Below are 23,958 nucleotides of genomic sequence, written 5' to 3' on the forward strand. Positions count from 1 at the left end.
ACAATTATTCCTGACTTTGACTTACAACTGTGTTAAAACACTTATTTTTACCGCAGAGTGTGTTCTTTTTAGGGCTCTGAGCTGTTTCTCTAGTTCAGGAGTTTTTCTTCCCAATTTTTACTTCATAAAAGAAAATAGTCAAAAGGGCTGTATATCTAGCTACACATAATATTCAGATATATACAGCATTATGAATTCTTGTGTAATTTTTTTGTGAACATAGGATTTCTTTATGTATTTAATATCATAGTGTAAATGAATATTTATGAAGGTGTCTGAGGTTTTTGGGTCAGCTGTGTCAGGTAAAAATTTGATCCAAATCTCAGGAGAAAAAACCCATCTCTGACATTGCATTCCCTTCTTGTCCCCAGGGAATTACAAAGACAAAATATTTTAAGCCATTGAATGTGCACTGAGCTTTAGTTCTTTAGCTAAGAAGGAGTAGGATGTCTTTCCTCAGCTACATTCAAAACTGAAGAACAAAAAGCTACCTTGAAAAATGGCCTTTGGGAAGCAGATGGCAGAAGCCAAGAAACTTGAGCCCTTTGCTAATGAATACTCTGTCCTTAACATTGTCTCTTTTGTTTCCCACACTTCCATGAGCTGCACACGGGTTCAATTTGCCAATTTTTAACCCTTCTTCCTGGGACAGCTGGCACTGAGGTGCTTGGCTTGGGTTTAATTTTGCTGCCTCTCTGCCCCTGTGCAAGCTTTGGCTCAGGTGTTTAAGGCAATCCAGGAGACACAACTTGGGTGCATCCTGGGGAGAGGAATCAAAGCTTTTCCAGCTTCCTGGCAGAAGGTGGAACAGAGACAGAGCTGGGAGCAGGTTTGCTTTGATGAGAACACAGCAGCATTCCCACTGTTGGCTCCCGTTGGGGAAGGTGTTGGAGCTGTGCTGGGACTTTTTTAAGGAGAGCTGTTTTTCTTGGCATAGCCCAAAAATTGATGTAAAGTCAAGGTGGAGCCAAAGGATTTGGCATCATGGGAATTTCTCACACCAGCTTGTCTTTGTGTGGCAGCACCACAGAAGTGCTTTCTGCTGAGAGAAGCATTTACATCAAATGTTTATTTGAGACAGTGAGATTTATTCCAGTGAGTGATGATTGCCCAGAGTAAATGCAGTTCTTAGTAATGACTGCATTGTTTCCAAAAGCATAGCTAGCTCTTACAGCTGCTGTTGGCCAAATTGTTAGGGATCTAATTAATCATCAATTTAAAACAAAAATGGCATTTCATATCAAGTGTACATAATGCACTTTCATCCTTCATTTTTCTCTTGATAATTATTGAACAAAGATCACCAGCAGAGAGTGCTGGTGCTCTTCTAGAATGTGGCAGCAGCTTCTGAAATTGATTGTAAAATCTAATCAGACTTTGTTCCATGGTTCTATTTTTAGTTTTTAATTTACATGAAAATTAAATGTTAATCAATTACCTGTAACTTGATATCTTGCTCTCTCTAATTATAAGTCTTTTTGTAGCTTACTACAGGGGAAAGACTGTTTTTAGGAGCACATCTATGTATTCATAAAAGTTCTAATTGGCATTTTTTGAAGCAGTTATTTAAGATAAATTAATCTCTTTTGTTTCAATATGTTTTTTGTACTTAGCATTTTTTTCTCCTTTCATTTCTCTTCTTTAATTTCATGTTCAGAATAAGCTGGTTACTCTTCAGTACAGCTTCTCTGTAGCAGGGGAAGGTGGTTCTGCTCCTGCAATTAGCAGAGCTTTTGCATGCACTGAGTGTTTTACTGAGACCATGCCTTTACCCTTCCCAGGCAATGCAAGGTTCTTCCAGCCAGAGAAATTCTGTTGATTTGGCTTCTTTCATGTCTCACTTCTGAGCCTGCTTCTGACATCAGCATTAAAAATGAGTTGCAAGGGCTTTAAATCAAAGATCACCCCCTGTCCCCCATCCCCATGGTATTTATCAGTACAGCTGCACCATTTTAAGGCCTGAAGGCTTTGAAGAGGTTGGGCTTTTTAGTATCAAATCAGCCATGGTTGTCCCCTCTTAGGCTTTATGGTCATTGAAATATCAGGATCAGCAAGTCTGGGTTTTGCTGCAGAACCTGCTGTACATCTTGTTCACTTGTAATTTCACACAATCTTTAGTCCTTGAGAGCAAACAAATACTGTGCTGAAGTTCAGTGCCTCCATGCCTTACTCTTACAGTTCATTCCAAATCCACTGGAAGTTGAGGGAATCTTTCAATTAATTCCAGCAGATTTTAAAGACACATTTCTTTTTAAAGAGACTTAGGAGTGCAGAGAAGCAAGGGAGTGGCCAACTTTCCTACATCAAGGTTGTTAACATACAATAGACATCAGTTAAAGGCTCACATGTCCATCTTTGGGAGAAGAACAGTATTTTGTAAGAAAATCACTTTGTCCAGACTAACCTTATTTTGTCCCAACTACATTTAACTGTAGGGCACTGAGGTGTGAATGCATTTAGGGCAAAGCTGAAACATTTGTTTTTCCATGGTTGGCAGTTGTTTACCACTCCCCTGGATACACAGCTCTCTTCTGCAGCTCTGCACAGACAGGGGCCAAGGTTCAGCAGTTAGAATAATTCTCCTTACAGGTGGTACCTGATCAATCACCTCAGGGGTGACATGTCACTGCTGACCTCTATATTACATTTCACTGTGGTAAGCTGTTCCTTTTCTCCCCCTTCCTTGCAGGTCTGTTCTTCACCCCAGGAACCACGCTGCACTTGAGTTACAATCCATTAGAGGCACCTCCCAGACTGACAGACTTTTAAAACTTCACACACAGCAGCATGAAAAATCTTAGATGAGCTGAGGCTGTGTTAGACTGTAAATCACAGTAGAGACAGGACATGAAGTTGCCTTTGCAGAGGTTTCTGTATCAGTTACTTCCCTCCCAGAAGTTATGTGGTCATTAAGGTTTTCTTGTGTAGAATTGGTAAAATAATACACTTGTGCAGAAAGACACAGCAGTTACTTAGTGAAGGCCAGAGGAATAAGTAGTGTGTTACTGTTGCTGCTCGTGTGTTTTGAGAAATAGAATTTTTCTAGCAATTCCATGCATGTCATGGTAATTTCTGGTGCTGTTGCTCGGTGAATAGCTGTTCTTGCCATCTTGGTGAAAGAAAACTCATGTAATTCATGCTTCAACCTCTCATCTGTCTGATTCTGTTTCCCTTCAGAAATTGCAGTTGCTCTCCAGCCATACCCAACAGCAGGACCCGAGGGCACCTTTCAGGCCTTGTTATAGCTCAGGGTTGGATGTGGCAGCAGCACCAAATCCTCTGCATGTGACTTAAAGGTGGCCATGGGCACCCTGAAGGTGCTGGGTGCTGAAACCAGGTGGTAAAACAGCAGCAAAATCTGCAGTGCTGCATGGCTGAGCTCACTGTGCGTGTGGGCAGCAAGGCAGGGCAGACTGAGCTCCCAGCCTGACTTTGGACCAACCACTCAACCTTCTGGTACCTTGGTGCTTTCCCCACACATTTCTTGTGGTTTTTACAAGGTTTGAAATCTTTTAGTCTTGTTTTGCTCTGTGTTCCCAAACGTGTTGGTTTGCTTGTTTCATTTTCTTCAATGAGTATCTGTCAAACTGACCTGGAAATGTCCAAGGCCAGGTTGGATGGAGCTTGGAGCAACCTGGGATAGTGGAAGGTGTCCCTGCCCAAGGCAGGGGGTGGAATGAGATGAGCTTTAAGGTCCCTTCCAACCCAAACCATTCTGGGATTCTGACTTTGGCTTCTATGACAAGAAATACACTCTCCCTTTTTAGAAATCCCTGTTCCTTGCTCCTGCTCACATTCCTGGCCAACATCCTCAACTCCTCTTCTTAGTTTTTTTGACAGTTTCTTTGTATTACTGTCTATTTACTATAGGGTCATTATTTTGCCCAATAATGTATTTTATAGGCAAAGAACCCCTCACTTAGGTGGGGACATTCTGTCTGGCCCTGAGAGCTAAATGCCACTTCTGAGCCCTGCTAACGCTTTATTTTTACGTGCAAGAAGAAAAGCTCTGTTAAACTGGCCTGAGATCAGAGATGCACGGAAATGAATCCAGGCCCCTGTGCTCTGTGCTGAGTGGATGCTGAGCTGAGCTGTGTCTGTCCAGGAGGGATAATATCAGCAGCTTCCTGAGCTCCAGCTGCTGGCGGACAAAGGGCGGCAGAGTTACAGCCATTCCTGGAGGGAGGAACTTTAAGATGGAGGAATTTTAAAGAATGTGAAGGACAATCTCTTCAAAAATTGTAGGTGGAGCAACTCCAGGTTTTGCTAAGCCTGAGTTTTATTCTCCTACTTTGAGTTAGTTGTTGTTATAGCACTTATCTTTTGTGTGTTTTAGCACAACCACCGTGACCTTTGTGTGATTGCATAAATTGGCCTGAGCACGCTGGAACAGTTCTTAGGAACCCCTTTCTTGTGCTGTTTCCTGAATTCCCACATTGTGGCGTGATGTGTGGATGGAAACTGCTGGCTTCCTCCGCTGGCAGCCGTTCAGATGTGTGCTGGAGCTCCTGAGCACCGGGCTGGGCGGGGAGCTGGGTGAAGGGAGGATACAGGGGGAGAGCATTTTAAGGAAGAGAGTTTGGATTTCATGCAGCTTTGTTCTTGTGCAGTCCCGATGAGGCTGGTGTCTCCAGTTGTGTGTGTTGAACATGAGCTGTGCTCCTGGAACAGGCAGCAGAGGAGCCCAGGTTAACACGCCTGGGGCAAGGCTCCTTGCTCCCCAGTGCCTGCATGAAGCAATAGTTGTGCTTTTCTGATGACTCTGCCTCCTCTCTTTACTCCCATATTTTCTTTGAGCATGTGGGAGGGAGACAGGATGTGTGACTGCAGCACAGTTTATAACTCATTCCCTCGCTCTAGCTGTGCATTTCCCTTGCAACACTGCCCCACAGCATCCAGCAAATGTGGCCTTCAGTAGCTGCTTCTCCACTGCCTTTTTTTTTTTTCCTTTGGCTTTTCAAACTGTAAGGTTATGAGATGTTAATTAGCTGTTTACATGTGTTTCTGCATTTCTTCCATTAAAACATTCCAGTGAATGAATGCTGGTTATGAGGGGGGAAAAATAGATGTTTATAGATGCTGCATTTGGGATTTCTGTAATTTGACTTCCTGAATTTTTGTCCAAGTCTTTCTTTTCAATGTTAGGAGTTGGAAATGTCCGAAAGGATTCGTTTGCTCAGAGTGTTTGAAATAAAAGGTAAATGGCTGAAGCATGCCATTCTCTCCTCACATGAAGGCCAAATTTCACAGTGCAAGGATTTAACATATGGTCAGTTTTTGCACTTTCAGGTTTTTTTTTGGAAGCTGGTGGCATCTTAGGCTGAAACCTCACCAAATTGGCACTGCTTAGTGGCCTTCATATTTGCATGATCAGGCCTTTATGTATTAAATCAGCTGTGGACACACCGTGACAGCCGCATTCAGTTTTTTGTTTTGCTCTTTTTTTGAAATTACAAGGTAATGACCAGGAGCCAAGAGGAGGCTGTCACTGGGAGATTGTCCTCCTGGGGAGTTCAGGACAGGAATGGCCTCGCTGGGGGAGGATTCCAGTGCTCCCTATGCAAAAGCTGGAGGAGGAGGTGGATTGTGAGAAAGGCAGGGTAGGATTGTTTGTACACAAATAAGTGCCTACTGAAGGACCAGTTTGTTATCTCTTGGCCTTGTTTGGACTGGGGATTTGCCCTGATTACAGGGACTGGTGAGGAGAAGCTGGTGTTGCTTGGCCCATTTCAGAACAAGAGCTTTGCTTCTCTGATGCAAAGACTGGTTCCACTGCAGAGCTGACTGTGTTACTGCCATTACTAATCCTCTATTAGATCTTCCCCAAAAAACCTTAAGTCTTTCTTTTTAGTAGCATTTTGGGTTCCTTTTACAGGCTTTTGAGTGGGGTCACAGGCACAGAGATGACACGTCCATGCTTTGCTGTAAAGGTTGTGGAATGTTTAAAGCTGAACTGTTTTAGGAGTTGAAATTCCACACTGTGATTCCAGGCACTAAAGCCTTCAGTAAATGTGGCCACCATCTTTTATCATGTGATAAAATGAAACACAGCAAAATCAGAGTTGTATTTGGGGACAAGTGTCTTCAGTCTCATCTTTCCACACTGACCATTATTTCCAGCTGTGGCAGAGTAGTAGAGGTCTGTGGATATTTCCTATTAGGATATCCTAAGCTTTGGAAGATCACATGATGCAAATTATGGTTTTAAGCAGAACATTATAAACAGGGATCTCCTTTAATACCCTGCTTATATCCAGTTAGTCATGATCAGTTCCTGCCTCGCTCTCATTTATTTTCAGCATTTGGCCAGCAAAAAAAGGGGTGAGTCCTGGGCTGGTGTACTCTGCTATAAACCCATTTCAGTCCAGTGGCTTTGGTTGGTTTTGAGGGGGCTGTAGGTGCATCCACAGCTGCCCAGGTGGCTCCTCCTGCAGAGGGACCAGGGCTGTCCTGGGGGGCACCGGGCACAGCATCACCAGCCAGGCCAGGGAGGGATTGTCCTGCTGTGCTCTGCACTGGGGTGTTCTCACCTCGAACGCTTTGAGCAGTTTTGGGCACTTTTAGAAGAGTGTACAAAGGAGGCCACGAGGATGGGGAAAGGTCTAGATGGAAACTCTTATGAGGAGTGTGCAAAGGAGGCCGTGAGGATGGGGAAAGGTCTAGATGGAAACTTTTACGAGAAGTGGCTGAGGTCGCTCGGTGTGTTCAGCCTGGAGGAGACCTCATCCTCCCTCGGGGCAGTGGAGGGGCAGCTCTGATCTCTGATCTGTGAGCAGGGACAGGAGCCAAGGGAACTGCTGGAGCAGTGTCAGGGGAGGCTTAGGTTGGATATTTGGGATATATATTCTTCCCCCGGTGGGTTCTGGGGCAGAGAACGGGCGCAGCCCCAAAGCCGCCGGAGCTCCAGGAGCGTTTGCACACCGCTCCCGGGCACAGGGTGGGGTTCCTGCAGGGCCAGGACCCGCAGCGGGTGCTGCCCGTGCCCGGGGCCGCTCCGTGTGTCCGCGTGTCCGTGTGTCCGCACACAAAGCGGCGGGCGGAGCGCAGCGCAGCGGGGCGGGGGCGGTGCCGCGGGCGGGGCGGGCCCGGGGGCGGCGGCGCTTCCTGCCCGCCCCGGCCCAGCGCGTCCCGCGGGCCGCCCGCGCCCTCAGCAGCGGAAGGAGGGAGGCGGAGGAGGGAGCCGAGCCCGTGCCGTCCGCTCTGCCGAGCCTTCCCGGTGCCGCCGAGCCTTCCCGGTGCCGCCGAGCCCGCCCGGCGCCGCTCCGCCGTGGCGCGCAGGTAACCGCGGAGCAGCCCAGCCCAGCCCAGCCCAGCCCGGCGCGATGCCGCGGGCCGCCCTTCGCTGCCGGGGCCCCGGGCGGCGCTGCCACTGACAGCCCAGCTGCCACCGCCGGACGCGGACTTTCTCCTCTTTGTGTTTATTCTGCCGCTCTCGAGGTACCGCTATCCTCCTCCCAGCGACCGCGGGCAGGTCCTGGTTGACTCTGGGATCTTTTTTTTTTTTTTTACCTCCTTCCAGCTCGGTTGCGTGTTCTGAAAGTATATTTATTTTTAATAAAAGTCGAGCCGCAAATCGAGTTCGTAGCACATTCCCCGTTCTGTGGAGTCCGGTTGATTTCTGCGGTTAAAAAAGTTTACTCCCCCTCCTCCAGTTTTATTGACACTGAGGATGAAGAAGGATTTGCAAATGAAAGCGCCTTGAAATACAGCATCTTTTGGAGAGAGCTCTGCAGTTCTCCAGCCCGTTAAATCTCGAATTCCACCCTTTGCCCCTGCTGAATCCACTGTTCTGCCCTTTACTCTCTGGGGTAAAAAAACCAAACAACAACAACAAAAACCCGAAGGGAAAAAGAATACCTTTGGCAGCAGGGAAGCTTTGTGTGACTGACCCAACGAGCTACAAGTGTCCAGTTTCTGAAAAGAAGAAAACCCTTTTGTCTTCAGCAGATCAGTAGGTAAGAGATGTGCTCATGCTGCAAGGGACTCTGCATTCTTTCTTCAGCCTTAACCTGGGAGTTAGGCTGGCTCTCTGCTCTGTCAGCTTTTGTCCATCACTTTTGTCTCCTGTAAAGTTTACTTTTCATCCTGCGAAATTCTTGCAAAAAAAAAAAAAAGTGCAATATGCTCATCCACCTATTTCTCCAGTGTTAGTAAATTGCCAAAATGAATAGTGATGTACTTGTGTGTAATTGGATTGAGTAAAACTCGGTGGAAGTCGCTGAAGTGAGTTTGTGTCAGGCTGTGTTTGAAAGCAGCCGTTTCTTGTGGTGCTCTTTTCTTTTGAGAAAATAATTGCGGTCATTGTGCTTGTAATCCACGTGTTGAGATTGTCTTTGCTGGTTGTGCCGCTCAGAGGAGCATGTATGTGCATTTATGTATCACACGTGCAAACAGGGCTGCCACGATCGGCTGATTCCTTGTTTCACACTGGATTTTGTTTTACATTGAGTGCTTTACTGCTGTGTCACAAGGTGTAAAAGTGTTGCACCCATAATTAACCTGCCTTAACAGATTATTGAACATGGTCAGGAGAACGATTGGCACTGTGCAGGGTGAATATGAGGGGATGTTTTCTTTGTTTTGAGATTTTTTTTCCCCCGAAGTAGGACTGAAAACGCAGCAGGGACATGTGCACATAATAACTGGATGGAGGCCCAGTCTCTGTGCAGGGAAACATATTTTGCAGAATACTTCTTTCTGTGGGGGCCAAGTGCTGAGTGTGTCCTGGTTTACAAGTGATAATACCACAGTGAATGTCTCATTTTCCTTCTCCCCCAGCTCTGTACCCACATTCCTCCTTCCCCTCCTTCTTTCTTTGCTACAACCATTTCTGCAAGGGAAGGACCTGTGGAATTTGGTGTGGCTGGTAGTGGGACTCCTTGTGTCAGGGCAGATTGTATTGTTCCCTGTGGAACCACACAGCATCCCCCAGCAGGAGGAACTGCCTGTTCATGTGGTGAAACCAGCCTTGACATTGAGCTCTTCCCCACTGCGTGGGTTTTTCCTGTGGATGATACAGGAAATACTTAATTTTGGTCTGTCCTGCTCCCTGTTCCTCTTTCTTTTTGAAGGTTTTTTTTTCCCCCCTTCCTCTTCCCTGGAGGGATTTCTGTGGGAAAAGAAAGTGGAATAGGTGGGGCAGCAAATCAGTGTGCTCTGAGCTGCTGGACCCTCACTGGGGGTGCTTCAGTCTCTGCTGAGGGAACTGGGGCCAGGATCCATCCTGGGCCAGAGGACAGGGTCTTGCTTTTGGCTGCTGTCTCACATTTTTCTGGCACTTTTCTGAGCCTTTTCTACCAGGTCAGGGTGGGAACACAAGAACTGTGTTCTCGAGCTTTCCTTACGCCCTCGTGTGAGTGATGGGCAGCATCACGTCGATTTTTCAGGGCTGCTGTGAAAACATGAATTCTACCATCAGGACCATGACCCTGTTAAATCTCTGGGTCAGACTTTCACCAGGGTTACCTCAGTGACTGCTCCTCTGAGAGAGCAGGGTCATGAAAAATTTGTGCTGTAGTTGAAGTTGCAGGTTCATCTGGGACACCTGGTCTCCCTCTCTTTTACTTCCAGGACACTTTTTTGCAACATAACCCCATCCTTCACAGATTCCTGGGGGCCACAAAGACAACACGGAATGATTTATTTTTCTTGAGGAAAGGGTGGGATTTCCAGATGGGGTGCCTGCTCATCCCACAAGCTCTTTGCATTCTGGAGGTGTTCTGCAGGCAGCACTGGCTGCCCTGGGGAGGGGGCTGGAGGCAGAAGGGAACTGAGCAGTGTGGAGTGGGCAGAATGGGCATGTGGTGGGATGTGGGGCTGGAGTTTGCCATGACACTTTAATTTAAATTGTGCTGGCTGGTTTAAATGTGCTGATAGTGTGGTTCATCATCCTGCCTGTTCCTGTGACACAAGCCATTGGATTGTGCCATAAACGTGGGACAAGCAAAGCATTCCCCTTTCCCAAAGCACGCTTTGGACTGAGGCTTTGTAGCAGAAAATGCCCCTGCTGGGCCACAAGGTTTTCATATGCCTGTGATACAAACGTATAAAAATTCTCTGTGGCCTTTAATACAGCTCAAAGGGCAGCTGATTTAGACGTGCCTGAGTGTGGAGGTCAGGAGATCACATTCCATAGGTTACTAGATGAAAGTGCTTCAAGAGGGCATAGCATAAATATTTGATTCATATAGGAGGGATTGGTGCAAATCCTTTTGTTCCTTCCTCAAAGATGTTCTGGAGGAAAAGCACTGTTAGGAGGGGAAAAAAAAAAACCAACCAAACCCACCGAACAACTGAAAACTTGTAACTTTTTTGTGCTAGAGGAAGTTGGATGGTAACATAGTGTATTATTGCTGAATTTCTCTAAAATTCTCGTGGGATACACCGTCTTGGAGAATCCTGAAGGGTACTAATGTTTTTAAGTGTAAAATGACTCATAATGCATGGGCTCTTGAGGTTGGATTTAACATTGTATGCAAACATTGCCAGCTGGTGGGGATCTTTTGGGATAAATAAGAACTATATTTGTACAAGAAGGCTTGAATGATGCATTTCAGATGCATCCTGATTAGCATAAGCCATTCACTTTGCAAAAGAATAGCCAGAATCCCAGAAGTGGAGATAATTTAATAGTTCTCTTGTTCTCTTTAGTCTGTCTTGCATCAGCAGACTGACCAATCTTTTTGTTTGTTTAGAAATAAAGTTGCATTGCTTTGCTAACTCATTTTCCTAACCATGACAGTGAAGTTGGGAATTTGCAACCCCCAAGTTCTCAGAGCATTAAATGCTTCTCCCACTTCTAGCCCTTCCTTTTGTTTCCAGTTGAGTGTAATGTGATTTATATTTTTTTTTGGTGATTATTTTGATAGAACAACTTGCACCATTTAATTCTTGCTAGGGCTCAGCACAGTGATGCCTTGCTCCACGACTGGGGCTCACTATCACTGCAATGAACAAATAGCTCAAAATTTGAGCTCATTAAAGTTTAATTTTCTTAATGTGGAGCAAAATCTGAGCTTGGTTTAGATTGTTGTAGTAATGTATACACAGGAATAGGTCTTCAATTTTAGAATTATCAACAGTCCAAGAGAGTGTTAATGTATAAATACTTCTGGCAGTGAAAGAATTTGTCTGTTTATATGTCTTGTGGGGCAGAGCTCCTTGTGCACTTCTTGTTTCATTCTTACTAGTGACTTTTAAAGAGCTGCAGAGCTCTGACTTGCAGGGAGGACAAAACCCAATATAATAAAGTTCTTACACGTTCAGAGTATGTATTAAAGTAACGTGGCTCCAAACACCTTAAATGATAAGATTCTCTGTTGTGTGCTGGGTTCTGTTGTGAATTAAAAAGAAAACTATGACCTTGTTCTTGGCAAAGGTTCTTGGATTATTGGATGTTCCCACTTTGGGCTGAAGTGTAAATGCTTTCAGAATAAAGTAAGATGCCTGTTTCCCCCCATCTGGCTGTTGTTGCACATTCCCACATTTCAAGGTATTTTCAGACACTCACTTTTGAAGAAGTCCTCTCAAAGGGTTCCTAATCAAAGCAGCCTTATGGATTTTTTTTTTTTCCCTCCTTGCTATTGTGGATATAGTGGGAGTGGAATGTCCTTAGTTGCCAATGTTTGCTGCTAGGTATCCCCCTTCCATGGAGACCAAGTGTTTATAAAAGTGTGAGAACAGCCATTCTTGGGGATTGCCAATAAGGTCCAGGGCTCTCTTTCTCCTCTTCTGTCCACTGAAATACAAGAGAGGACTTGGTTCCTCATAGAAGTGTTCCAAGCTGCCTGTTGCTGGGGTTATATACTCACAGGAAGCACTAGAGGATTTGTCAAAGTGATTTAGTCCATTGTGTTGAATCTGGGCCACAACCCATTTCTCTAAGCTCGTTCCTTTCAGGAATTCTTTCCTTTTCTTACTTTCTGATGAGAAGTTACTTTCTAGGTTGGACTTCCACATCCCCTGGTGCCTGATCTTCTCTCTGCATGTGTCCCATATGTGGCAACAGCATCGTATTGTAGACTAAAATCATTGTCTTTTATGAAAGAGCAGGCACATACCTGCCCTGTGAGTCCAGTTTGGCTGCAGGAGTTGTTAAACCCTTTTATACAGGAGAGAGTGTATTCCCAAACAGCTCTGGAATGCAGTGCTGGCCACAGGAAGAGCTTCATGCTGCAGCCTCCATGGCCATACCTTCAGCCTGTACAAAAGCATTTGATTCATGCTTTGGATGGATCTGATACTGGAATTGTGTCCATGTGAAAGTGATGGGCTGTATGGAGAACTCTAAAGTGAGCAAATATCCAAATCTTGCATATTACCTGGCTCTCCAGAGTAGCCTTGAAGTGTTGTCTTCAGGACAGGAAAAAGATCCAACAACTTTGGGGAAAAATAATATGAAGTTGTTCCTAGGAGCAAATAATTTTTAAATATGCAATGTATTCTTTTCTTGCTTGGTTACTATGCCTGAAAGTGAAAGGAGTTTTTCATGGTTGATGGAATTTATGTTTACATGGACACTTGGATGTAATTTAAAATGTAAGAATAGGTTTAAAACTTACCTGTAAGTAAATGACCATTCAGGGCAAACCAGACATTTGATGTCAGTGAGAGCTCAGTGCATGAGGAGTGAATAGGAATGGAAAACGAAATATGAATTTTTGAAACCCCCTGAGAACAGAATTCAAAGGCCTGTGGAAACAAACTTCTCAAAGCTTTAAAATCCTGTCTTAGTACAGTGGAGAGGTTTGTGTGAGGTGCTCAGCTTAGGTGCAGGAAGGTGTGTTGGAGTCTCCCCTGGGGATGGAGCCTGTGGTGGTTGTTGGATGTGTCATCCTTGTCGTGGGCAGCTCCCACAGGAGGGTCCCTCCTGTTCCCAAGAGCTGAGTGTCTCCTCTCGTCCTGGCAGGCACTCTGCATTCCTGGTCCTGCAGAAAGGCTTCAGAGATAAATGCTGCCATTCAGACTTGCTGCTTTTTTACTTTCTCGTCCTCTCTGAGAATGACTCTTGTCTAGTTTGGTTGTGTCTCAGCTTAAAATAACTTTTTTTTTTTTTTTTTTTTTTTTTTAAGTACTAAATATTTGAAATTTCATGGGTATTTGGAGAGGTCTTTGGTCATTTTCCTTGGTAGCCACTGTTGGGCTATATAAGGTTCATCAGTCACAGTATAGAACAAAACTTTGTGTAAATGACAAAAAATTTCACTGATCCAATAAAATTGGTTTTAAAAGGCTTATTTGTATTAGCAAAAGACTTAGTGTCTAATAGTAGACCAAAATTTTGTTGAACAGTTCTCTTGTATGAATGCTTATGAATTAATCCAGTTCAGGATTTTGGTTAGTGAATTAATTAGCATTTGTAAGACCTTGTCTAAGAGTTGTGTCACTTATTAGCTTTAAAATGTTTCGTGTCTCTACACAACTTGTTTTTTGAAAGAATTACTTAATATTAGGGTTATTTACTGTAACCCTCAAGGAAAGCAATTCCACATTTCAGTGACTTTGTTCCCATCAGGGTTTGGTGGACTTTTCCTGCTGTTCTAATTTGGGTGGTTCTGTGTTCAGCTGAAACAAATTTGATTGCTTCATACTGGGGCTAGCCTGTCTTGTTGTGGGGCTTGGGAAAACATATCTTCCTTGTTTTCCCATTGTCTTTGTGAAAAGAAACAAAGCTGAAACATCCTCTGAATTTCTGGAGAGCCAGAATTCAAAACCAGTGTGAGATGGCATCCCTGCCTGTGCTGGGGGCTTGGAATGAGATGGGTTTTAATGTTTCTTCTAACCTAAACCAGTCTGGGATCCTGGGATAGCCTGTGGAGGTGCACAAGGAGGTGGTGATCTGGAATTTTCTGGGGTCATCACAGCTGAGTGCTGATACTTGTATTGGAAAAAAACAAATTTTTTACTGTAAATGATGAAGGTTGACGAGACCAAGAGCCATTACATAGCCTGTTCCACCCTTCCTTTGGGTAAGATCAGGGGTCTGTGGAGAGCAGGCAGAAAAGAGCACTCCAAAGTTACATGAGAAAGCAGCTCTTGCTCTTGTCGAGTTGGGATTGGGTGTGGAGCACTTGGATCTTCTTTAGTACAGAAAAAGTTATTTAAAAAGCTTAGCATCCCTGGGGGGAATGAGTGGATTTAGCATGTGTTGAAAGCCCAGTGGATTTCTGATTTGGGGGAGCAGGGATGGCAACAGAAACTGTGTGTGGGACACTGCTGGCCCCATCCCCTGCTGCTCAGGGGGTTGGAAGGGAGTCTCCAAAGGCTGCGATGGAGATCAGGGCCCAGGGTGGTGCTGGGGGAGGCAAACTGCAGGATGTGTTCCCTTGGGAGAGCCAGGACAGCAGCTTTTCCAGCCTGGAGAGGCTCTGGCACTGCATTCCTCAGGGAGGGGGGAGCTGAATGCATTTCCTGCACAGCCCTGCTGGCATTGACTGAGCTCTGAGGGGGAGCAGGGAAGGTTAATCACCTTGGATTTGTGCTCAAGGAGCTGTGTTACCTCTGGTTTCTGTGCACTCAGTGAAGTTCATTTCCTTCATTAGGGCTCTAAATCTTAACTATTTTTCTGCAGCTGCTGAGTATCCTCTCCAGCTGTAGAAAACACAGAAAGTTCCTCTGCCTTCTGCTTGCACAAGTCCTGGGGTGCCAACATCCTTGATCCATTTAGGCAGGATCTGTGCTTGCTGTTCTGTTGCTACAGAAAATCTTTCTAGCTGTGATGAAGTTTATATTAGCAAGGCAGAAGTTGTGCTGGTGTGGTTTCCTAAGCAATACACCTAAACCCAATTATTTCCTACTGTAACTGCATCTATTTTAGAGTGGTTGCTGGAATACTTGCATTGAAAGAAATTAATTCCCTGAGTGACATAGTTGTGGCAACAAAAAACATCAGTGTAGGCCAGGACATAGCCAATCACCACTGTGCTAAAGTGAATGGAGTAATATCTTCCTCCCAGTGTGGTGGTGAGGCTCAATTAATCATCTTATAGGTAATTAAAGGTTTTTTACAAGGTGCACATGAAAAGCCCAGGTGGTTATGATAAAAGAACAACACCAAAACCACTTTTATAACATCCTTGCTGTCTAAAAATGTGGTGGGCTGGATCTTCTGCAGGTTTTTAGTTTTAATGCATATTTTTAACCCATGGTACCCACTGAGATCTCTTGATGGTGTTGGGCTGTCCCAGTGCTGCACTGGTTTGTGCCCTTCCTTGGGCCACAGCATCTCTGGCTGATAACTGGCAAATTCCCTATATTTTAGCTTTCTTTTTCTAAAGAAAAGGAACAAAAAGCAGACCTTAGACCAAAGGAGGGACCATTTCTGCCTGGTTTCCAAATTCTGGTTAGTCCTGTTAAATTCTGTGAAACTGCATTCTGAAAGAAGAAGAGCTCCTCCATATGGGGGCTTAAAATAGTTTAAATTGCGGTATTGCTAGAAAAAGCCAGAATATTCCATGCTTAAGTTAGGCCACAGTGGTTGTTTTCTTCCCTGCATCCTCCTCCACCTACGTTTTTTCATTTGTGTCAGCTTATGATATAAATTTTCAGATTGTCACAACTGGCATATGAGGAAAAATTACCTTAAGGTGACACAAAATGGATGTATCTGTTTGGGAATCATATTTCATTTGTTTTCAGGACTGCTTAAGTTTTAGGTTTGAATTTTGACTTTATTTTTAACGTAGATGATGATTCCTATCTTTTTTTTTTTCTTTTTTTTTAATCTCAGCAGCAATTAAAAGAGTCTGATCCTATCTGTAGGGACAAATGATGCACTGTCAACATTTTGCTCCCTTCTGATAATGCACATGAAACTGGTTTGCGTGTTTGAAGATTACATTTTACTCTCACATGGTTTTCATTATCTGAGAGCCCCGAGGAGAGGCCTGGACTAAATCAGGGAAGGAATGGAGAAACCACACAATGCAATGAAACTGGTGCTGAGGCATAGTTGGGATAGTTGTGGGACAGGGGCTGCTGACGACAGAAGCAGGGCGCTGCCTGAGTGCCAGCAGCAGCGAGAAGTGGAGCATTCTAAAACACAAAACAAAGCTTGATGGTGAATTAAAACTGTGGCTTGGGCTTGCAGCAATCCCCCACTTCTGCAAGGATAATTACTGGAAATGGCTGAAGTTTGAGGCAGATGAATCTTGCTGGGTCTGTGCTGGGAGGCAGATCTCTGAAGTGTGGCTAAAGCTGCGTGAGCTTGAGCTGGTTTTAGCAAGAAGAGACATCTAAAAGGTGAGATCTTGGCCTTTCTGGAGTTGGTAGCAGAGCTTCCATTGCCTGTGCTGGAATTTGTGTTTCATTAATTATGCAGAAATGGCAGTACCTGCCCTTAAAGGGTTGTGACTCTGCAGATGTGTGAGCAGTGTTAGGTAGAGCTGCTTAACAGTTTAGGTGATTGAGTGGTGTGATGTCTTCATGTAGAAATATTCTCCATAAAACCAGCTGGTTTTCCTATTAGACTGGTGTATTCATAATAAATCCTCCTGCCCCTGTGACTTTTAAAATTTTATGGAGGAACTTGAAATTCCATAGCATTCTTTTCAAAATGCTTAAAAGCCATGACACATTCCTATTTATACCGGGCTTTGTAAGTGTTTATTCTTTTTTTTTTTTTTTTTTTTTTCCCTTTGTAATATAAAGCCTAAATTATGTTGCTGAAGATTATAGGAACTTCCCTGTGAAGAAATTGATACTTTTTAGTGTGGGGAGCAGTAATTCAAAGGTCAAGTAAGGTCTTTCCAGTTTTTTCCTTTGGGATGTAATTTAGAGGAGATCTTCCCACATTGATGTCTTGACTGACTTATCTCCAGCTTGGCCAAGCCACTTGCTGTCTTTTCTTCAGGCCTGCAAGTCTTCCTTGTAGTGGTCCCAGTGACACAAATGTTCAGGGGCAGGGTTAGGGACAGTCTAATCCTTGCTCAGGTGGACTCAGTTTGGCTGGGAGAGTTGTTAAAACCAGGACCAGTCGTTGTTCTCATAGCACGATGATCTAATACAATGGGTATGCATCTTATTTGCCCCCCTCCGGGTGACATTGTTCTTGTTTTTCGTTAAAAGAAGGAAGTTTTTCTCGTTTGCCCGGTGACTCTGCCCTTCTGGAATGAAGATGAGTAATGCTGGCAGCACTCCATGCACCTGCTGGGTGCCACCCTCCGGGATCACCTGAGCCACGGGCAGCAGATGGAGGCAGGCAGGGCTGGGAGGGTTGAATGGGAGCTGGGGAGGTGTTTATGGTTGGAGTCTGGAACCTCCTCCTGCTTAGGAGCAGGTGCTAAAGCACTTTCACAAAGCTGGGACTTGTTGAGTGCTGCCTTGCAGGTCTGGCTGTTGGCACCAGACATGTGGAACCTTTATTCTCCAGGGCTCTCCTGGTGTGTATTCTCTCCCTTCCTCCTCCTCCTCCTCAGGTAGGATTGAAAGGAAGCAAAGAGCATTCAGTGATAACCTCCACTACTTATTGCATAATTTGGGACCTTGTCTCTGAGTCCCTGGTGCTCCCAACGACTCCAAAGTGAGTGTTTGTGCAGAACAGCCACGGTTCCAATGGCCATGGAGACACAGGTTGAGTGAATTCTGCAGGATCAGGGATCAGCCTGCTGGGGTTTGCGTGGGCCCTGGAGCAGCAGAGTGTTTCCATTACCCAGGGGTGACTCAGCATGGGAGTATTGCCCAGGGACCTCACAGCTGGTCCTTTCCACACTGTTTCCAGTCCCCTCCTCTATTATGGAGTGCAGGTCTGTCTGAAGAACCTAAAGAAGAACCTGCACCTAAAAAACCATCCTAAAATTCATCTACCTGGTAGCATCCCATCCCCTGCTGCCAACCAGGATGGGCAGTATCATGAGCACATCCTTTAAGAAAAACCATGGAATTGCTTTAGAGAATTTGAAGTCTGTCACTGGATTGTTTCAGGTGTGAGTGACACGAAACTTAGGAGTAAAACTGAAAGTGTTTAACTGTACTGCAGCCCTGACGAGGTGGTGAACCTGTTCCCATCCCACCTGATGTGTAAGCTAATTAGCTCCTTGGCTAAGCAGTAATTCTGGGCAAGTATGCACAGGCTGTCCTCACAGGGACTCTTGCATTCCTCTTCGTTTCACAAGCTAAAGAAAGATGCTTCTCTTTGCTTGTGAGGTTATTATTGCTCCATGCAGGTTAATTGAGCTATAGCATTAGAGCCACTCATCAAACAGTGGTGAGTCGCTCACTTGTCTAAGCTTGTTTATTTTTATTCTGCTGGAAAATATTTGCATGCTGCACAGAAATGTGCTGCTTTGGTTCCCTACAGCCTGGCAGTGTTATCATTTTAAATTTTTCATTAATCTTCCTTCCTCACGAGGGACTGGCAAGGTTCCTGTGCATAATTACATGATGTTTAAGACAGAAGCTCCAGCTACTGGGTTTTTACACAATGCCCTGCAAACATGAGGCTTTTCTTCCTTAAATAGTACCTACACTGCCCTCCTTTTGTGCCCATTCTTGATCTCAGCATGGTGAAGCATTATTTGCAATTCCTGTGTTAGTTCTACCAGTTCTAGGTTCTGATGCTCCCTCAAGAGCTTTTCCCTCAAATTACCAGGAGTAATTTCAGACCAGAGTTTGGAATGAGGTGTAAGATGATAGAGCTTCCATGCTTGGGAGCAAATTGCAAAATTGATTCAACCTGGGAAATCTCACCATGGCTCCTTGGATGAGATTTGATCTAAGTCTGATTTTTCCACTGGAAAAGGTATTTCTAGGCTTTGTGGCTATGGAGAGTGCACCATGTAATCCATACAGCTTGGCAGAGTTGTTGGCAGTCTGATTTCAGCCCTATTAATCATAATAGATGTAGGCTAAACCCCCAAATAAAAGTTTAAAGTTTCTACAGAACCTTCCCAATTTCCTTCCAGCTCTATCATAACAACTTTTCCAGTGCATCTCACTAATTTCCATCTTTGGCACGATGAAAACCGAAATTGCTGGAAGAGGCTGACACAAATAGAGTTTGGTGTCCAAATAAATACCACATGGGCTTCAGCACCGATTGTGCTGCTCATTTTTGTGTTTCGTTAATAGAAAAGTTAACTCACTGGTTCTGCCAGGAGTTTCCAGCCTGCACAGAAAGCAGATTCCAGGAATGCTGCCACCCAAGTTAGTTGCACAAGATTTTCTTTGTTAATTAAAAATAATGGGATAAAACTGGAAAAATAGGCTACCAGTTGGTATTTAAAGAAAGCAGATTTGTTGGCCAGAATATCTTCATATTGTATCTCAGCCCACCTTTTGCTTTGGGTTTCCAGGTTGATTTCTAATTTACACCAACACTAAAATTAGTATTATTGAGTTCCAACAAATGTTGTCAGTGTGAACTGTGCTCACAGAATGAGCTGGTAGTGCTGAGGAGTGAAGCTCTGTGTGTGAAATGGTTCCTGGAGTATTTGAAGGAGTTAAACATGCACAGATTGGATTTGTCTGTTGAAAAAAAATCTTTAAGGCAGAGAGGCAGAATTTCAAGCTGGGTTGTATCTTTGTATTAAAAAAATAAACAATCCCCCCCACCTCCTTAGATTTTTCCAGTTGAGACAAAAGAAATCTTTGGGTGGAAAGGCAGCATCATATTGCATAATAAAAGCCTTTTTATGCTCTAATAAAAGGGTTGCTCAGGGCAGCTTGGTTAAAAAAATTTAAAAAAGAAGTCAGTGATGATTCTGGTGTGAGGGGGACGAGGAATCCTTAACTTCTCTTGTGCAACACTGGGGAAAGAGGTTAGAAATTGCTCTAGTTATCTGCTATCTTTAATGCCTGGTTTAAAGGTTCTTTACTGCATATTTGCTGGCAGCTGTTTTCAATATATCCCTCTCGAGCTAAGTCACCAGTTAAGAATTTGACATTAGCTGCTTTTTTCAACCACCATCTTGAAGTACCACACCACACAGCACTGCCTTGTTCTCTCCTTAGATATTGTTCATGTGCCTTGAAATTGCTGTTGACACCTCAAGTATTTAACTTGCAGATCTGAGATAGTTTTTGTTGGGTGTGGATTTGTGCTGTAATAAGCCAGAGACAGAAGTATCCACGTCTGCATTCCTTCACTACATCTGTTCACTTTATTTCTTGCAACATTCCGGGAAATTAAGTTAAATTATACGTATCAATGAATATTTTTAGTTTCACTAGTTCTGTTTTCATTGCCTTTCCTTAAAGTATGAACACAGTGAGTGTATGAATATGTTCCACATCTTTTGCATTGCTTGCCTTTTTCTTTAGGACACCTTCAGTGACTGCTTCTTGTAACATGCTAAATACACATTGTTCTGTATTCTCCTGCTTCTCCTCTCAATGGTTAAAGTTTCTTTACTGCTTCATATTCTGAAGGAGGAAAGTAACGTAATTAAAGAGTGTTTTGGGAATTAGAGCTGTGCTCTGCAATGTATTTCTGGCATAAACTCTTGTCAGTGTCCTTTTCTTCCTCTGACTTTCCCAGTCTGTAAAATAAAGCTAATATTCACAAACTGATCATTCTCACAGTCATTTCTGAGGCACAGTGTGTTGAAGTTTATCAAGCATTGCACCGTGTCACCCTCCAGCAGAGGATTTCTGCTGACACGGTTTGAAATACTCAGCACCACTGGCAAAGGAGCCATTAGCACAGGGCATCCTCATCTGTGCTGCAGCTTTCCTTCTGAGCAAAAAATAAAACAATGGAGTTAAAGAATTAGCGGGTTTTAATCACTGTTTCACTTGGAGGCACAGATGGGACAAAGCATTACTTGGCAACATTTAATCTTGGAGCAGAAATGGTCATGATTAAAGCAGCAGCTGGAGTAGATTGCTGGGGACACGGGGGTTCATTCCTCCTAAAGGGATCAAAATTGTTGGGCTCTGGGAGAAAACAAGAAGCTACAAAAGGAAAAATCTGAAATATGGGCCAAGGTTTATTATTTCTAGGGTCTCATCTGCTGATTAAAATGATGTTTTCAATGGTTTTCTCAGAATTATTTTGGGAACGAGGAGAGTATCAAGTGATCTGGCCTGCTGAAGAGGAGCCTGAATTCATCTCTGAGTGGAGATCTTGGATTTGCAGGAGGAAGGCTGAGTGTGTCCCCCCATGTGGCAGAACTGCTCCTCCTCACCAGGGAACTCCAAGTGAAGGACAAAGGTATGTGCCACTTCAGACAGGATTTGAGGAGTCACATTCCAGGTCAGCTAAGGGGGCCTGAATTCCTGCTGTGGTGAGCAGCCTGGAATGAGGTGGATTTTAACTTTCCCTTCATTAAGGTTTGCAGAAGGCTTTTGTGTGCCCAGTGTGAGTCCTTGTGTTGCAGGGGTTGGCTGGTCTGAGGGAGCAAATGGGGAGGTTGTGGAGATGCAGCACAAAGCAGACCCTTCAGGCCTCCTGGTTCTGCCACAGAACAAACTGCTGGGAACAAGTTACCTTCTGCTAAGGGACAATGTAGTACAGAAAAAAAGAAAATGCTAGAACACCAACACGTGTTGTGCTGTCAGGACAGAGCCACAGCTTGGCCAGCAACTGAGCCTTACTCTATTCTGAGCTGTTCTAGCTCAAAAGTAGCTCTGCTTTCAGTTACATGTCTCAAAGGTATCATTAATTTTTGATTTTTCAGCTCAGGCAAAGCCAGTGGGCTTGAGTTTCCATGACACACTCCTGACTCTGCTGGGAGACTGAGCAAAATGTAATTGCTGTTGGTCACTGGCTTCATCTGTGCTTAGGATGTGCCTGACATTGGCTCTTTGTGTTTCTCTCATTGGGACACAGTGTTTTTTCCTGCCACTCTGAGGTCTTTTTCTGTTCCTTAGATCAGACAACTCTTTTTCCTCTCCTTGCATTTGCATGCACTCCACTGAGGATATTTAGATGTGTGAGGATTTGGTTGCCTTTGTATAGCAGGAAGTTCCTGAGTCCTCGCTTGTACCGTGCCTGGGGTTTTCTGCAGCAGGGAGAAGAGATGCTGATCTCACTCTGGGCATTTCATAACTCTGAAAACCTGCTGGCTAACTAGGTATTCATGAATTGCTTTATCTGAGAGATAAAGCTGAGAGATTTCTTTGCTTCTTTTGAACCATATGCTATCTCAATGGGCTTTTTTTTTTTTTTTTGTTCTTTCTTTAAAACTGGCAAGTTGCTGATTTCACACTTCAGTCCTTGTCTGCCTACAAATATGGGAAGTGTATTTCTCTGTTGGTAACTCTAAGTATAAAGCAAACAGGTTTCAGGCATTTTTACCATCATCCTGTGAATTCCATGTCTCCTTTTTGCCGGAGATGCTGTCTGAGGTATTTGGCATGCATCCCTACAGCTTGCAGTCGATTGAGTTGCCTATAAACTTTCAAGTCACCTTTCATCACCTTTCTGAGGCTTTGCCCCCCGGGCATGCAAGTCCTTCTTAGGTCAAGGGCCTTGATGACCCCCATTGTTATGGGAACCTTTGGTAATCTAACCTGCTTTTTTTTTCTGTATTTCAAACCATTGCTCCTGAATATCTCTCCCTCCATCCACTCAGGCGCTAATAACCGTGTCTCCTTTCCTTAGGTCAAGGGCAGCTTTTACATTCCACCCAAAAGGCACCACAGTTTGAGATGAGGAATTCAGAAGAGCAAGCAGCTACGACAGTTTTACAGCGCCTGCTGCAGGAGCAGCTCCGATACGGGAACCCAAATGACAACCGCAACCTTCTCGCCTTACACCAGCAAGCCACAGGGAATGCCCCCCCTTTCAGCAGCACCGGCAGCCCGGCCGCTCAGAACGAAGGGCTGAGCTCCCAGGACCACCAGCTCGTGACTCATGCTGCCCGCCAGGAGCCCCAGGGCCAGGAGATACAGGTGGACAACAGCATCATGGAGAAGCAGCTCTCGCCGCGGCTGCAGAACAGCGAGGACCTGCCCACCTACGAGGAGGCCAAGGTGCAGTCGCAGTATTTCCGTGGCCAGCCGCACGCCAGCGTGGGCGCCGCCTTCTACGTCACCGGCGTCACCAACCAGAAGATGAGGACTGAGGGGCGGCCCACGGTGCAGAGGGTGAGCCCGGGGAAGGTGCACCAGGACGAGGGGCTGAAGGACCTCAAGCAAGGCCACGTGCGCTCGCTGAGCGAGAGGCTGATGCAGCTGTCCCTGGCCACCAGCGGCGTCAAGGCCCACGCGCCCGTCACGAGCGCGCCGCTCTCCCCGCTGTCCCCGCTCTCTCCCCAGCAGTCCAGCGACCCTTACAAAAATTCCGGCTCCAATGAGTTCTACAAGAACTCGGTGCAGCCCCCTTCCCAGCCCAGCATGAAAGGAATGGAGCAGCGGGGGCCTCCCCCGGAGTATCCCTACAAAAACGTGTCCACCCCGTCTATGAACTGCAAAGCTCAGGACTCGGGGCACTTCTATAGTGACCATCGTGTGAGCCAGCAGGGAAGAGCTGATGGGCCTATGATGAGGTATCAGCATCCCCCTGAGTATGGCTCAGTCAGGTAAGCCAGACCTTAAAACAAGCCCCATGATAGCCACTAGGGAATGACAATATAAAACTCACTCCATCACCTTCACTCCTGAGGCAGGTTCTCCTTCATCTTCATTACATGAGACAACACATTGTGTTCAGCTACACACTGTCTGGGAGAACTGTTACCTGCTTCAGTAGCTGACCAGGGAGGCCTGATTCTTTTGTACAAAAAAAACCAAAAAAACAAAACAAGCCAACTTGATTTTATGGTATGGGGAAGTTTAATGCTGAGGCTCCAGAGCCTCACAAAAGCTTTCCTGCAAAAGCCAAAGTTATGGTGTGATTCACTGTAGAAACTTGCAGTTACTTATTGCAAGACTTAAGTTGTTCTTTACTTACATCTGCCAGACAAAAGATTTTTCTTAAAACTGCATCACATAGGAAAGGAGAAAGTGAATGAAAGCAATAATGGCACAGGTAGCAAAAATCACCTCTGAGCTTCCTGTAGAGGTTTTAAAATTTTATTT

General features: G+C 44.9%; 1 protein-coding gene across 2 annotated transcripts in view; it reads left to right on the forward strand.

Moving 5' to 3' along the window:
- Positions 1-23,958, forward strand: part of AMOT (angiomotin) — a 57,152-nt gene that overhangs the window by 3,688 nt on the left and 29,506 nt on the right. Inside the window, exons 1-3 of one of the 2 annotated variants that reach the window (XM_056491132.1) lie at positions 7,110-7,955; positions 20,983-21,148; positions 22,541-23,459. In XM_056491132.1, coding sequence (XP_056347107.1) covers positions 22,588-23,459 — 872 coding nt within the window. In that variant the 5' untranslated portion in view covers positions 7,110-7,955; positions 20,983-21,148; positions 22,541-22,587. Of the gene's footprint in view, positions 1-7,109; positions 7,956-20,982; positions 21,149-22,540; positions 23,460-23,958 lie in introns of those variants that run through there. The other variant, XM_056491133.1, reaches the window with a different exon arrangement.

This window comes from Oenanthe melanoleuca, chromosome 4A, assembly GCF_029582105.1.
Source record: "Oenanthe melanoleuca isolate GR-GAL-2019-014 chromosome 4A, OMel1.0, whole genome shotgun sequence".
In the NCBI taxonomy this organism is placed as follows: Eukaryota; Metazoa; Chordata; class Aves; order Passeriformes; family Muscicapidae; genus Oenanthe; species Oenanthe melanoleuca.